General features: G+C 40.6%; 3 protein-coding genes across 3 annotated transcripts; 1 reads left to right on the forward strand and 2 right to left on the reverse strand.

Annotated features, from left to right (window-relative positions):
• Positions 1–377: 377 nt before the first annotated feature.
• Positions 378–3,729, reverse strand: mrpl32 (mitochondrial ribosomal protein L32). The gene is made up of 3 exons (XM_069194905.1): positions 3,565–3,729; positions 2,051–2,229; positions 378–670 (listed from the first exon to the last, which is right to left on the reverse strand). Exons 1-3 carry the CDS (start codon positions 3,665–3,667, stop codon positions 416–418), a joined length of 537 nt encoding a protein of 178 aa, XP_069051006.1. The 5' UTR covers positions 3,668–3,729; the 3' UTR covers positions 378–415.
• A 252-nt stretch (positions 3,730–3,981) lies between these two features.
• Positions 3,982–8,555, forward strand: psma2a (proteasome 20S subunit alpha 2a). Its single transcript, XM_006635954.3, has 8 exons — positions 3,982–4,089; positions 4,926–5,002; positions 5,525–5,657; positions 5,966–6,088; positions 6,399–6,480; positions 7,051–7,124; positions 7,383–7,440; positions 8,285–8,555. Exons 1-8 carry the CDS (start codon positions 4,049–4,051, stop codon positions 8,399–8,401), a joined length of 705 nt encoding a protein of 234 aa, XP_006636017.1. The 5' UTR covers positions 3,982–4,048; the 3' UTR covers positions 8,402–8,555.
• Positions 8,556–8,865: 310 nt separating this feature from the next.
• Positions 8,866–13,146, reverse strand: ntaq1 (N-terminal glutamine amidase 1). The gene is made up of 6 exons (XM_069194906.1): positions 12,968–13,146; positions 12,419–12,518; positions 10,936–10,986; positions 10,122–10,270; positions 9,911–10,035; positions 8,866–9,518 (listed from the first exon to the last, which is right to left on the reverse strand). The coding sequence occupies exons 1-6, from the start codon at positions 13,045–13,047 to the stop codon at positions 9,415–9,417; spliced, it is 609 nt and encodes a 202-aa protein (XP_069051007.1). The 5' UTR covers positions 13,048–13,146; the 3' UTR covers positions 8,866–9,414.
• Positions 13,147–13,547: the final 401 nt, after the last annotated feature.

Below are 13,547 nucleotides of genomic sequence, written 5' to 3' on the forward strand. Positions count from 1 at the left end.
CATTTACTCACATAAATGTGATTTCTTCTAGTTAAAAGAGTAGCATAGGAATATTAGATTACCAAATTGTCTTTTGTCACAGCTAGGTGTGTTGTTGTCTGTCATAAATATTGGAGAGTTATTCTGTTTAAAAAACAAAACTATAGCAGACTTCAGCTTTTTATTTTTTTTGGACTTTGTTCATCGTTCAAGGAACTTAATTTAATAAATATAAAGTGGATAACTAAAGTAAATCGAGAGGAGCATTGTGGCAAGTTAATGCAAACAGAGAAGGAATCTCCAGTCCCTTTATCACAGTGTGGTCCTGCTTTCTCCAGAGTAAGGATGGGTCCCTGATTGACCATTTATAAAGGATATAATTACACCATGCACTAGAATGTGTTGTACAAAATTTAATTGGTGGAATTTTACAGAATCAGTACTGAGTAAACCAGGACGGACGCTTCCTGGTTCTTTCTACAATTCGTTTGCCCTTGTCGGCATCACCGGGCTTTTCATTGTCATACAGCACCACGGTTTCCACGGCCGGAGAGTTGAGGGGCTTCCCTTCCAGTGTTTGGATCTGTCCTCGGATTATGGCCGTCTCTCGCCGGACCTTCTCGTAGCAGAAACCACACAGCACGTGCTTGAGTTTGAGGTGGCCGCACTCCGGGCACGGCGCAATGTTCGTCTGAAAAAAAAAAAACCAGGAAAAATAACAACCTCGCACAAACCTATGTGGTTACACCAGTATTTCACTTGATGACCATCCATTTCGGGATCCCTTTATCCAATACAGGGTTACTGGATACTATCAGGCAGGTTACACCCTGGATGGGACGTCAGTCCATCACAGGGCACACGCAGACACTCACACCAGGGCCAGTTTTCCCAGAAGCCAGTTGACCTACCAGTATGTCTTTGGACTGTGGGAGGAATCCCCACACAAACTCGGGGAAAACATAAAAACCTGGTACCAAGAGTGGAAATGAACCCAGAGCCCCAGCCCTGCGAGGCAGTGATGCTAATCAGTGTGGCTCCAGAAACTCTCAAACATACACTTTATCCTCTTCATAGTGCTCTTAAACGTTTGTGGGAAATAATCCAATACCTTCTCACGGATTGTTAAGCAGAATGATAGCATGGCTGCGATAGTCTATGATAGACTACAGCTATGCATACAGGGGGTGTAACCCCGGCGTCCTGGCCAAATTTCCCATCGGCCTTTACCAATCATGGCCTCCTAATAATTCCCATCTATGAACTGCCTTCACCACTCTGCTCTCCTCTCCACTGATAGCTGATGTGTGGTGAGTGTTCTGGCGCACTATGGCTGCCGTAGCATCATCCAGGTGGGGCTGCACATTGGTGGTGGTGGAGGGGAGTCCCCCAGTGTTATTATAATAATAATAATATTATTATTATTATTATTATTATTATTATTATTATAATGTACATAGTGTGTTCTCCTCTATTTAATCACACATGACACTTCACTTTATGGCCTAGTTAGATTAATCATTTTGATACCCTGGTGACCCCTCTCATCAATCCCAATTCATGTATTGGACACTACACAGTAACACTGCAGCAAACGGACCAGCCATGAGTAACATACAGGCAGCTTTTTAACACTATACTAGCTGACAAAGGTGCAGCTGTTCAGAAGGAGAACTCTTGGAATTTACAGTGGCTTTACCAACATACAGATGAGATCTCTTGATCAGCTCCTAATTAGGCAAAAAAAATGAATTGGAAGTGTCATTTACATTTATATCTTTACAATAATTCAGCCAGCGTCAAATTAATGGATCAGAACTAACACAGTACATTGGTGTTATTATAGTAGGCTTTTGTCCTTGCTTGAAAGGTGAAAATCTGGTTATTGTCTCAACCTGACTGTTGAGAAGATGACCTGATGGGATATTCACAATTCTAAAGAGTGCTGGCCACTGTCATTCTTCGGTTAAACTCTTTCACGTTTTGCCGGCAGCTGTGGAGAATCACCCACCCACAGCACCACGGGCGCTTGCATGTCATTGACATCTGGGACCGAAGCGAAGGCGAGTACCTTGACTGGGATGAGATTGGCGGGGTTTCGCCGGCGGCAGCGGTTGACCTCGATGGTGCGGCGCTTCTTGGGAGCGGCCATCCAGAAGACGCTGTCGCGGAAACCGGAGTCTTCCGCCTGTCCGAGCGGCGACTGCGGCTGGGGGAGGAGGCAGGGCGCTTCCACTGCCCAGGCTGGAGCTGCGGGAGCACAGACGCTCACCGAGTTAGCGAACGCGTCTGCTGCTGCGTGTGCCACGCCAGATACGGCCCTGCGCGTCAGCACAGCAGCGAGCCACTTAGGAGAGAGGGTGATCCCATTATATATTTGTTTCAAATACTGCACTAACACCATACTGTGTCTATTGAACACCATGATAAAGTAGACATACCCGAAAAGGCTATTTAAAAAAAAAAGACTGGCTTAAAACCGAATCCCTCTAGGGTGGCCGGTTATTTGACAACTTCATTTTTACCACAGATACCTTTTTTAATGTAGATCTGATTGGGGCTAAACTGCGTGAAGCCTCTGAGATCTCGGCTGCTTGCTTATCTCCCCTGTTTTCAAACTCTGGAACTGCTGGCTAATGTTTTGATTCGAGTGCTGCTTTGATTAAGCCTGGACTTCATCAATTTAAGCTGCCCCTTTTCTAAAGTCTGTTTCCAGCCTGTGACAGCACTACTGCACAGACTCTCAGGCCACCTGGAGAAATAAGCTGTGACACGTGCATTTCAAGAGGGGTTAAGAACTAGTATAAATAACCAGGATCTCAAAGTATATGAAAGATTTAGTTTGTAGTATGTTGCATATCCCATTACCAGGACTGGACCTATATAAAGACATAATGGGCAACAGCCCTGGTGTGCTCAACTAGTCCAGCTGACTTGTGATCATGAGATATGCCAGTTTTATCAGTTTTGCCAATAGCATGTAGAACCTGATCAATGGTCTACTAAGCGCACAGGAAACACAATGTGCCCTCAGACTAATTAGCTACTAGCAACCAAACGTGAAGATGCACCAAATCGTCTCCTTGCTTGTAGCTTCTCTTGCGTTCCCTTGTGCTCAATAGGCAGCTAAGAAGAATAACACACAAACCAGTTTCGTGAGGAGGATCATATCAATAACAGGCAATGTCAAGAACAAGGACGTCTACAACATTAAATGTGTAGAACAAAAAAGACACGAGAAAGAGCATTTAAAATACTTCTAACATTTGCGATCACAGCCTTTCCTGTACACGACCCTCACTCAGTTACTTCAGCCTGCCAGTGCAGGTCCTGGTTACATTCTCGGGTTCTTGCTGTTCCTCGGACTGATTCCAGAATCAGTATCGTGCAATTTAAAGGACGTTTCATCACTCGCGGTCCCTCCCAAGTTTAGTTTACAGTTTTGCTGCACGCATGCAACACTTTGCGATTGTGTGCACGTCTGAAGTACGTGCTGTCTCCCAAATGTCACGAAGTTTGTTCTGTCCCCAGAATGAATTTGTCGATCCTGTTCGCTGTATTCCTCAAACTGCTAGTCTAACTTACCTAAATTCCTGTCAAACCCCGCGATCTGTAGAATTCTCAATTCCAAGTTTATCAAGGAACGTCTCAAAAAACAAAGAAACCCCGATGTTCTCAACCACACCATATTGTCTGCTTGTCAAAATCAAAGCGTGTAGTTAGAACACACAGGGTCAGTGATCCACTGCGACTGCGCATATCATTTCGGGCTTATGGGAACGGAATATAGGCTTATGGGAAATGTAGTTTATCATGTGTGAAAATTGTCTACTTTTTCAGACTTTTATTGCACAAAGGTAGCACACTTTCGCACAACATTGACGTTCATGCATCATTGTATATTTGTACGCAAGTGATAATTACAAAAAAATAAACCAGCGCAAGACATTATCTAGGGCCGGAAAAGCGTCCTGGATTTTGTAGTTTTTACTGCTCCGGAAGGTTAAGTCCCAGAGTGCTCTGCGACACTGGTACGGTCCGGCGCAAGTTCCCCCGGCAAGTGAGCGAAATGGCAGAAAGAGGCTACAGCTTTTCCCTTACTACATTCAGGTAAACAACCGTTTGTTCTAGTTGAAGTGAAGAATGGGGGATGTGAACGGTTTGTATGATTTACGATGAATTGTAAAGTTTCGCAGAGCGTTTACAATTACATACTTGATCGGCATTGGGCATTTAAGATGCGATGCGTTTGTGTAGAGTTGCAGAGTCACTCCGTTGGCCTAAGAGTCTTCACTGATTTTTCTAATCGTTTAATAGTTTGCACTACTAAAGAGTTAAAAATGTGTTACTAAAATGTTAATTCTACACCTCGTTTTATTGTATAGCTCCCCGTGTGTATATAAATGGATTACGATCCGTGGCACTAGTGATATCTAGCCGTGCTTGGCTGTGGAGGTTAGCTGTACTTTCACTTTCAATTCGTGTTAGTTTATACTAAGATGGATAATCTTGCAAAATAATATTCTTTCCTGCCTATTAACTAAACACGTGTAGTAGCCAACAAGTGATCGTATACTCCATGAACAGTATATGAAAGCTACACATTTCCTGTTTATCATACACGCAAACATGTCACGATGGGATGTACAGTACAGTCGTTGTGGTACAGACAGTTTTGCCCCTCTGCCTCTGTAAGCAGTGCATGTGAACACCAAACGTGCAGAACGACTGGTAGTATTTAGGCAAGGGTAAACCGATCGTACCCATGGTGTTTTACAGCATTATTCTTCTGCCGTTATAGGGTAGCCAAATGAACTTCTTTAATCCTTATCGTGTGGTTACTTCTATACTGTATGTTTTCAAAGTTCAGATTCGCGGTACGTGAATTTTCCGTGTCTGACGGCATGGCCGATTTTCCTCAAGTCTGTCACCTCTTCTTTCTGCAGTCCTTCGGGCAAGCTAGTGCAGATCGAATATGCGCTTGCTGCTGTAGCTGCAGGGGCTCCATCTGTTGGAATCAAAGGTAAATAAAGCAAAAAGTTGCTTCTTCGAATTCAATATGTTATTCTTTACCGCAGTGTGATTTCTCTTAACGTGGCTAATCGCAGATGGGAAGTTTATACTTTGTCTTTTAAAATCTTCTCTCTCCTGAGTTCATGTAAATGTGGTAAAGGGCATTATTTTGCTGTCCTTGACTGTGTTTATTTTAAATGTACGATGTCCTTTTTTATAAAGGAGAAAATCTGTCGAATATGACGTGTTTCTAGTTCTAGTTGAGAAAAAAATAAACTAAAGCTTAAAGCCTAAACCTTTTTTACTAGCTTTCTGCTCTCCTCTCCCTTTTTATTACATAATTTGCGAGTATCTGCTTTTCCGCTTCTTATAAAGCTGTCATCAAATAATATTTTTGCTATAGTACATCAGCTGGAAAAAGCTGAATTATGTATGTCTGAGCACAGAGCATGTTTATTTGTTGCTGTTCAATCTTATGGCGATTAGTCCGAGTTTGTGCTTGGAATTAATCTGGTGTCACTTGATTATTCAGCTGCAAATGGAGTCGTACTGGCAACAGAGAAGAAACAGAAGTCCATCCTGTACGATGAACAGAGTGTGCACAAGGTGGAGCCAATAACCAAACACATAGGAATGGTATACAGTGGCATGGGTCCGGATTACAGGTACTTTTCTTTCCATTCTGCACCGGGAAAACAATCCAACAGCTTTCTTTCCAGCACAATTCTCCTAACCCTTTTATGTTTTATCCACGGCCAATTGCACATCTCGTGCGTTTGAATGTAGAAATAAAAAAAGACAACTGTGCAACTGCTGATCCTGTTCTTAAATATGGCTGTATGTTGACAGGCAGCAGCCTCTGAGGTAAATGGCTAATAAATGACCCTGTGGATTTAAGGTCCTGAAAATCTCCGCCATTCCCTCTGAAACGGAAAACCGGTCTTGCATTATTCTTGCCGACGTGTGCCGACAGGGTCCTGGTCCGGAGGGCGAGGAAATTGGCTCAGCAGTACTTCCTGGTGTATCAGGAGCCCATCCCCACGGCGCAGCTGGTACAGAGGGTCGCCTCCGTCATGCAGGAGTACACACAGTCCGGGTGCGTATCCCCCCCCACCCTCCGAGACCCCGCGTCTGGCTGCGGCGGGTTTCCAATTGCAGTGCGGACACACGGTGATCGGAAGAGGTGAAATGTTGTTGGGAGCAGCAGTTCATTCACATCGAGGGTATCCCATCATGCATCACAGGATAAAGGAGCCTTGCATATTGACATTCAAGTGGGATCGCCTGAGTAAGATTCTCAGAACCGTGTAGGGATTTTACTATTTGGTGTTAGCATTAGGAAAAGGTCTTATTCAAAATGTTATTCTTTCTATACAACTATTTCACTCCTACCTTTTAAATTTTAGAGGTGTGCGCCCATTTGGAGTGTCACTGCTGATTGCTGGCTGGGATGAGGGGCGTCCATATCTGTTCCAGTCAGACCCATCTGTAAGTAAACTCTGTAACTAACCGATAAGGCCGTTTTTCCCGGTATGTGACTGTCATGTATATTTACCGGTAGACAGAATGGTTTCTACATACCTGTTTCTTTCTTTCTGTAATATGTTTTTGTAATATGTGCAGGGCTGATGGGCTGAATTTCAATGTATAAAGCACAAACCTTGATTTTGAAGTTATGAATCGACATGCATTTCATGGGCTATGACATAAGTAAAGCTACAAAAAAATGAGGGTATTTGGCTTGTCTGACTTGCTAAAGAAGACATCCCACAGCCTGTTTCAAAGTAACTCCTGCAGGGAGCTACATGGTCTGTAGATCAGTGCAGTGAGGACTTTCAGGGTCACTGCTTGTGAGTGATGTTTATATTCCCACTGTGAGCATTCAGCATTATTTCATTACAAGTTCAACATTACTGGGCACTACATTATCAGACATCTTCGTCCCTTATTTCTAGAATTTATATAGTCCATAGTCAGTCCATAAAAAAATGATAATATGATAATGATAATACTTGCATTATCCCTTATTAAATTAAGAGTGTAATTGTTTTCACACAGGGTGCGTATTTTGCTTGGAAAGCAACAGCAATGGGAAAGAATTACGTAAATGGAAAAACATTCCTTGAGAAAAGGTAACTATTCTGAGACATAAACTGATTTGCTTTTAAAAGACATGAAACAATTTAAAGAAAATGTACAGACTACATCGCTTTAACAAGCGACAAGTATCTTTATGCCAGATCCATTTTATTCCTGTCAATCATGAAAGAGTAACTGAAAAATATCCATGCAATGTTTTCACGGATGTATGAGAGAACAAATGACATATGGTTTGCTGTTTGATAGCATATATTAAAAAGTTCATCTTAAGAAAATGTTTGATTTTACAGATACAATGAAGATCTGGAGCTTGAAGATGCTATTCACACAGCAATATTAACGCTAAAGGTAGGGTTTTTTCATTTTCGACTTTAATTTCAGTAATAAACTGATAATTTCCAAGTAACAATTCAAGTATATCCTTCTGTAAAACATATTGTTTAAAAGGCTTTAACCTTAATTATGAAGGATGTTTACCTGTTATTTTTTCTCTGGTGAAATGCTGACCTTATTCTTTACTGATGTGCTGTGCAAGAAGCAGTCAGGCTCATCACAAATGAGACTGCCGACTGCAAACCAATGAAATTAAATATTTTAAAACTTGAAATCTTATTCTCGTGCCCCATTGCCCACTGTGAACAGGGAAAAACTATTGAAAACCCCAAGTGGGAAACAATTTGGGAACTTTGGCAAAGTCAAACAATTTGACTTTGGAAACAATTGAAAAATAATTTGTATTTAGGTGCAAATGAAAATAGGATTCTCAAGCAAAAACCTACATTGTAAGAATAAGAGGAGCCCATATGTTTCTTGGAATTTATGTATTTAAAAGAAAACCCAAGTTTTATTTTATAATACTTTTGCTCCATTCCAACAGAAAGGTATTTATTCCTTATTAATGAATTGTGATTAACAAAATTAGTGATTAAATGTAAGTGTAAAGCTTTTATCTATTTTCTGATCTGATGTGAATTCTACCAATATAGTGGAATTATGACTTTGTACTGCATATATGAAAAGCTAATGGAAAACATTGCTGCCCTAAAATGAACTGAATAGACCGTATTGCAGATCTGAATACATGGTTTAAAAACATTGATGCAGTGCCATTGTTCTTTTTATACATTTCTCTAATGTAGATTAAATTAGCAGTGATGTAAATGTAACACATTATGGTTTCTGTCTGTCATAGGAAAGTTTTGAAGGGCAGATGACTGAAGATAACATAGAGGTTGGCATCTGCAATGAAGCAGGGTTCAGAAGACTCTCCCCCACTGAAGTGAAAGACTATCTGGCTGCTATTGCCTAAAATAGCATCTGTTTACCTTGACTGATATTTTTTTGAGGAGCTGTGTAGATTTAATCATTAATTTACCAATACTGCATTACCAACTTGAAACTTTTTAGCATTTGTATCTTCACTGCTTTAAATGAACTATTAAATACTGGTAATGGAACAATAATCTAGACCCCATTCTTTAATGGCCAGTCCTGTTTTATACATATTGAAGAACTTCAAGAATAATTTATTCCAGCCCGCAAGTGACTTAAACATTTCCAGTATATTACATATGAAACAGACTTAAAATAACATGTTTTAGGTTGTAAGGATCTTCCCCAGTTTCATAGCAGATTTAAATAGAAGAAATTAGCTGAGCATATAAATGTCAACTTTTCCTTGGTCAGTAATCCCAATAACAATCATGTTTTGGGAATGAAAAGGTTGTAGTGTTTACTTATATGCTAATGAAGGACTATATAGATTAAAACACATTATGATGAAAGGATTAAGAAGTTTATTGAAAACATTTTAAATTTTGGCTATAAATTCTTGGAAGTTTAGCTTTCAGGACAAATGTGCTCCTTTCAGTTTCAGAACTCTGTACATGGCCATTGTACCTCGCAGACTATTGCAGTGGAATTCTGCATACCTGAATTATTTTTCTCTGAAGACAAAAAAGTCCAGTACTTTAACACACCTGCAGCTGCAATTAAAATGCTATTTTGTAGACTTATAATTATTACATGTATTTGTACACATTTTGTAGGACAACATTCTTTAGAGGTGAGCTTTGCGTTTTGGCCTGTGTTCTGCTAGTGAACAATCTTCAGTAGAACACCACATTCTCATATTCTCACCATGCCTTCTAATGGGAGGTAAATATGATTCCACGCTTCTCCAGATTATTCCTTTTAAATACTTTGTTAAAGGCAAAGGATGCGTTCTTTACTTTGAACACCTTGTTATGCCCTAACAGTCCTGAACAGTCACTAACAAATTTACAGCTCCAATGAATTTCTTTCTTCTGAAGTAGTCTGCCATCAGGTCTTGGCAAATCGTTGCACAAACTCTGTTAAGGTGTAGACGCTGCCACAGCCTCGCCTGGGATCCATGCTGATAAAGTCGTCCAGGTTCATCTTGGACTCTGCAGAAGAGGAGGAGAGGAAAGTTTCAAATTTCACTTTTCATAAGGACAATTTTAATATTTAAAATTTTTCAAAACAGTTTATTCCTAAATATATCGGGAGTATCCTCTGAAATGCATTCCTGAAGCCATGGTGGACAGTGGTGCCAAATTTTAGGCTTAAAGATCAGTAATCCTTCCAAATTTAAAGACATCCCACAATTGACTTTTTTAGCCCCTGAAGAAGTGTTAGATTTAGTGAATCCAAATATTCTTGGCAATTCAAACATGGCTGAACTACTCATACCTCTACGGTACTGTGCGCCTTATGCACTTTTTTACATAGTGATTGTGTCTTTCGCACATCGACGCTTGATTTTAGTGAATAGTTGGTGGAACAAAAAGACATATACCTGGTGTTTCGATGCACGGGTATGGAGGTGGAGGCACACGCCAAGCCCCGTTGGCATCTCTCATGTGAGATCGATCAGATGCAAAATTCTTCAGGTACAGCTCTGCTGGCACAACCCGCAGTTTCCTGAAAGTAATCACAACCCAGACCATAGTAGGAGTGTCAAGGTTCGACCAAAATTTTGTGACTGATCTACAGAAATAACCTTGTACCTCCTAAAAGCTGGTTTGATAAAATCATCTGATTGAAGGGCATCCCTTGCGTACACAGCGAATGGACAAGGGTAGGTCAGGACGGTATCCAGATCGTAGATATAAGTTTGGCCCTCACGGCTCTCATGGAGCAGGATAACATGGTAGTCCTGGGGAAGAGAATAATGTGTATATCAGTTTGGATTGATGTGTCCGCAGGTCTGCACTGCAACTCAGACGTTAAATAGATAAATCAGCTAGTTACCGGCTTAATTAGACAGTGCATAATAGCTTCCCATAGTTCATCATGCCTTAAAGAAATGCAGACACACTGGTCATCTAGGACCTTGATTGTATAATATCTTTAATATACATGTCATGAAACTTGAATCAGGAGAGAACTGTTTATTCATCATTAATCCTTTGCTCTTCCTTTCACGTGAAACACCCACCCACCTAGAGAGCAGGATTCAGTGAGCTAGAGATCTGTTAAGAACCAAGTTAGATTAACAAAATAATTCAAGATCTCAGACAGGGAGAGCTGTTTGCCTTCTCTCTCACTGCCCAGATACGAAGTTTATAACAGAGGTTGGGGAGGAGTGACAACAGCCAGGTTTAATCAGCCTCAGCTGTCAGTAATTCTCTTTTGTTTTATTGTGTTGATTTCTCATTTGGGGGAACACGCAAATTTAGCACAGGGATAAAGGTTTTATTAGTCATGCCATATCTGTTTAATTTTGCTGGGTTACCACCAGGTGCATCTGAAATGGCACTCTCTAATGCGACACTCATCTTGGGGCTCAGGATGAACAGGGTTCTTATCTGTGCAATTTACCCAAATTACTGGCTTATCTCCTTGGCTTGACTTCTGTTTCCAGATTGGAACCTGAAACACAAGACAGACTGTACTCCATTAATACGTCATTTACAGCTTATTGAAAGAGAGGCAGAAAACAGACACATTTTAAGTTAATCAACATATAAAATGAAAATTAATTTCATGATTTTATTTGGAGGATCAAATTGTCTGTGCTGCAAGTGTCCCAATTACTTGAAATCACTGGGTTGAAAATAAAGTTTCTTTTTCATCAAATGTTAGCAAACATATGAATGGTGCTTCCTAAAAATAAAAAGTATTGTAACGCATACGGCCACCATTGGTTGTGAGAGCCGGCTTATCCGCGCGGTGACGTCACCGCCCTTCCCTGGGAATAGCAGGGACCGTAGCCACTAGGCTGATGGGAGATTTCCCTTTAGTGGCTGGGTCCCTGTTGAGTGACGCTGGAGGCCCGGGTTTGAGTCCCTGACGGTGGGGGGCCGTCCTGAGGCGGCAGCGGCGAGGGCGCACACCCACGCGAACCCCGGGGCGTTACAGTATATAAGATTGGACATGCCAATCATAGCAATTTCATGATCACAAATACAGACTGGCAATAAAGCAAAAATAGCAGTTTTGAGATTGTTGTCCCAGTAATTTGGGTATTGTGTCATACTGGTGACACAGAGTTATTTTTCTCTTGATTTAAGCAGAGCGTAGCAGTCATATGCGTTTTTTCTTTCTATTCATTTTCCTCCACCTTGGCATTCAACAGTTTTAATGACTTTTGCTGAAGTGCTGAGAGGTTCCAAGCTGGGCACCATCTGAGCTGGATGCTGCATCTCTGCCATGGATCCAAGAGGGAGATCACGAATATACTGTAGCTATAGTTCAGGAGAATTTGCTGGTCCACAGATAACTGCATGGAGTACTGGCACACAGAAGGACATGATGGAAGACTCAATACTCCACATTTAGTACTCTTTTGGAATTGTTTAATGTTAGCATGCCCAGAGGGGTTGGGCAGCCAGTTGACCTTGGACCCCTAGAGTTTTATTTTCTCCTTACAGAGGAGTTTTTGGTTCCTCTCCTCCGTTGTCTTCTGGCTTTTTCTCTTTCTGGACTGTAACGTCATGTACTGTCACACTGATATGTGCCTTGGGGGCAACCTTGTTGTGAAAGGTGCTATATAAAAATAAATTGAATTGAAATTGAAGTGTGAAACAGACATTTTTGGAGAAGAGAGCTTGTGTCCTGTTTATTCTAGGAAATGTGCTCATCGCCTGTTACCAATCAGTTTTCATGTAACAAAGTCATTCGTGTGTTTCACTCAGTCAGTATTAAATGATTACAATGATGCTAAAAACAATTAAACAAAATCAGAAATCTGCATACCGTCTTTCCAATCAGCAAAAACAGAGCTATACATTGTATATACATTATATACATTGTGCATATATTCCTAGACTTGGTGAAAACAGGGGTATATGTGACAGCTTACCATCTTTCTTTCGTTGGATATAAACACTGCATAAACTCCATCCTCAGGGTATTGTTTTCGAGTCATAATGTGTTCGCAGAGCTTCCAGACATTCTCTTCGCTGACAACAAAAAAAGAGTTTAATAGTCTGCATCGGTAGATTGGCAGGCGACTAGAGGTAATGTAAACTAAATTCATCATTCATGCCCTCAAATAAAAATATAAAACAGGAAAAAAGAGCGCTACTGTAAAGATTAAAAAGGGGTTATGCACACCGTTAAGGGTACAACATTCCGCAAAAAAAAACCCCACAGTAACAAACTTAATTCTATTCGTGACAATCCGGATAGCATTTAAAGGTTCCTTCAAAAGCAAAAGAAAAACCTTTTAAACATCGAAGCAGAATTCCTCTTAAGAAAAGGCATAACAGGACAATCAACTTTAGTAAATAAAAACACAAATGTATTCACAGTCCTGCCGCACAGTTTCATTGATAGTAATACAAGAGACTTATCAACAGGGTAGCGTGAATACCCTAATATCTGCTGTGGATAACTCAATTGTCCTCACCAGTAGCAGCTTGTATAGATGCAGTCTTGTCTGGAAGGTGTAATACTGCAATAATGAGATGATTCGTTTGTATTATTCATGACTCGAGGGAAGATGTCAGGGAACAGTAAAGTGAATTCCTGACTTTCTTGACTTGTTCATCTAAAAAAGGAACGTAACATCATGCGGACGTTAAAAACAGGGGGACTGGATATGTTACACCTTTATTGCTCCGGGTGGCAAACAACTTTTATGTAATATGTTAACCTCTTGGTGGATATAAATTCAGACTGTTTTCACCCGCTTTTTATTGGTAAACCTTTATGTATAACCTGACTATGAAAAGTATATTTAGTGTTATGCACAAATGAAAGATCAAACACTGTGGTTCAAAGCTAAACATTTCTTACAGTCATCCCTTTGAATACAAAAGCAACGGTATAGAGATAAATACTTAATCGAACTTTAACTTTACGTTAACCATAGCAATCAGAAACAGTCGTTTATACAGACTCGATATATGACTACAATAAAAAAAACAGTTTCATCGTTACTAGTTCGCGCCAGCAAACCTACTAGCTTGGTTGTTTCATACTTGATA

The sequence above is a fragment of the Lepisosteus oculatus genome, chromosome 10 (assembly GCF_040954835.1).
Source record: "Lepisosteus oculatus isolate fLepOcu1 chromosome 10, fLepOcu1.hap2, whole genome shotgun sequence".
Classification (NCBI taxonomy): Eukaryota; Metazoa; Chordata; class Actinopteri; order Semionotiformes; family Lepisosteidae; genus Lepisosteus; species Lepisosteus oculatus.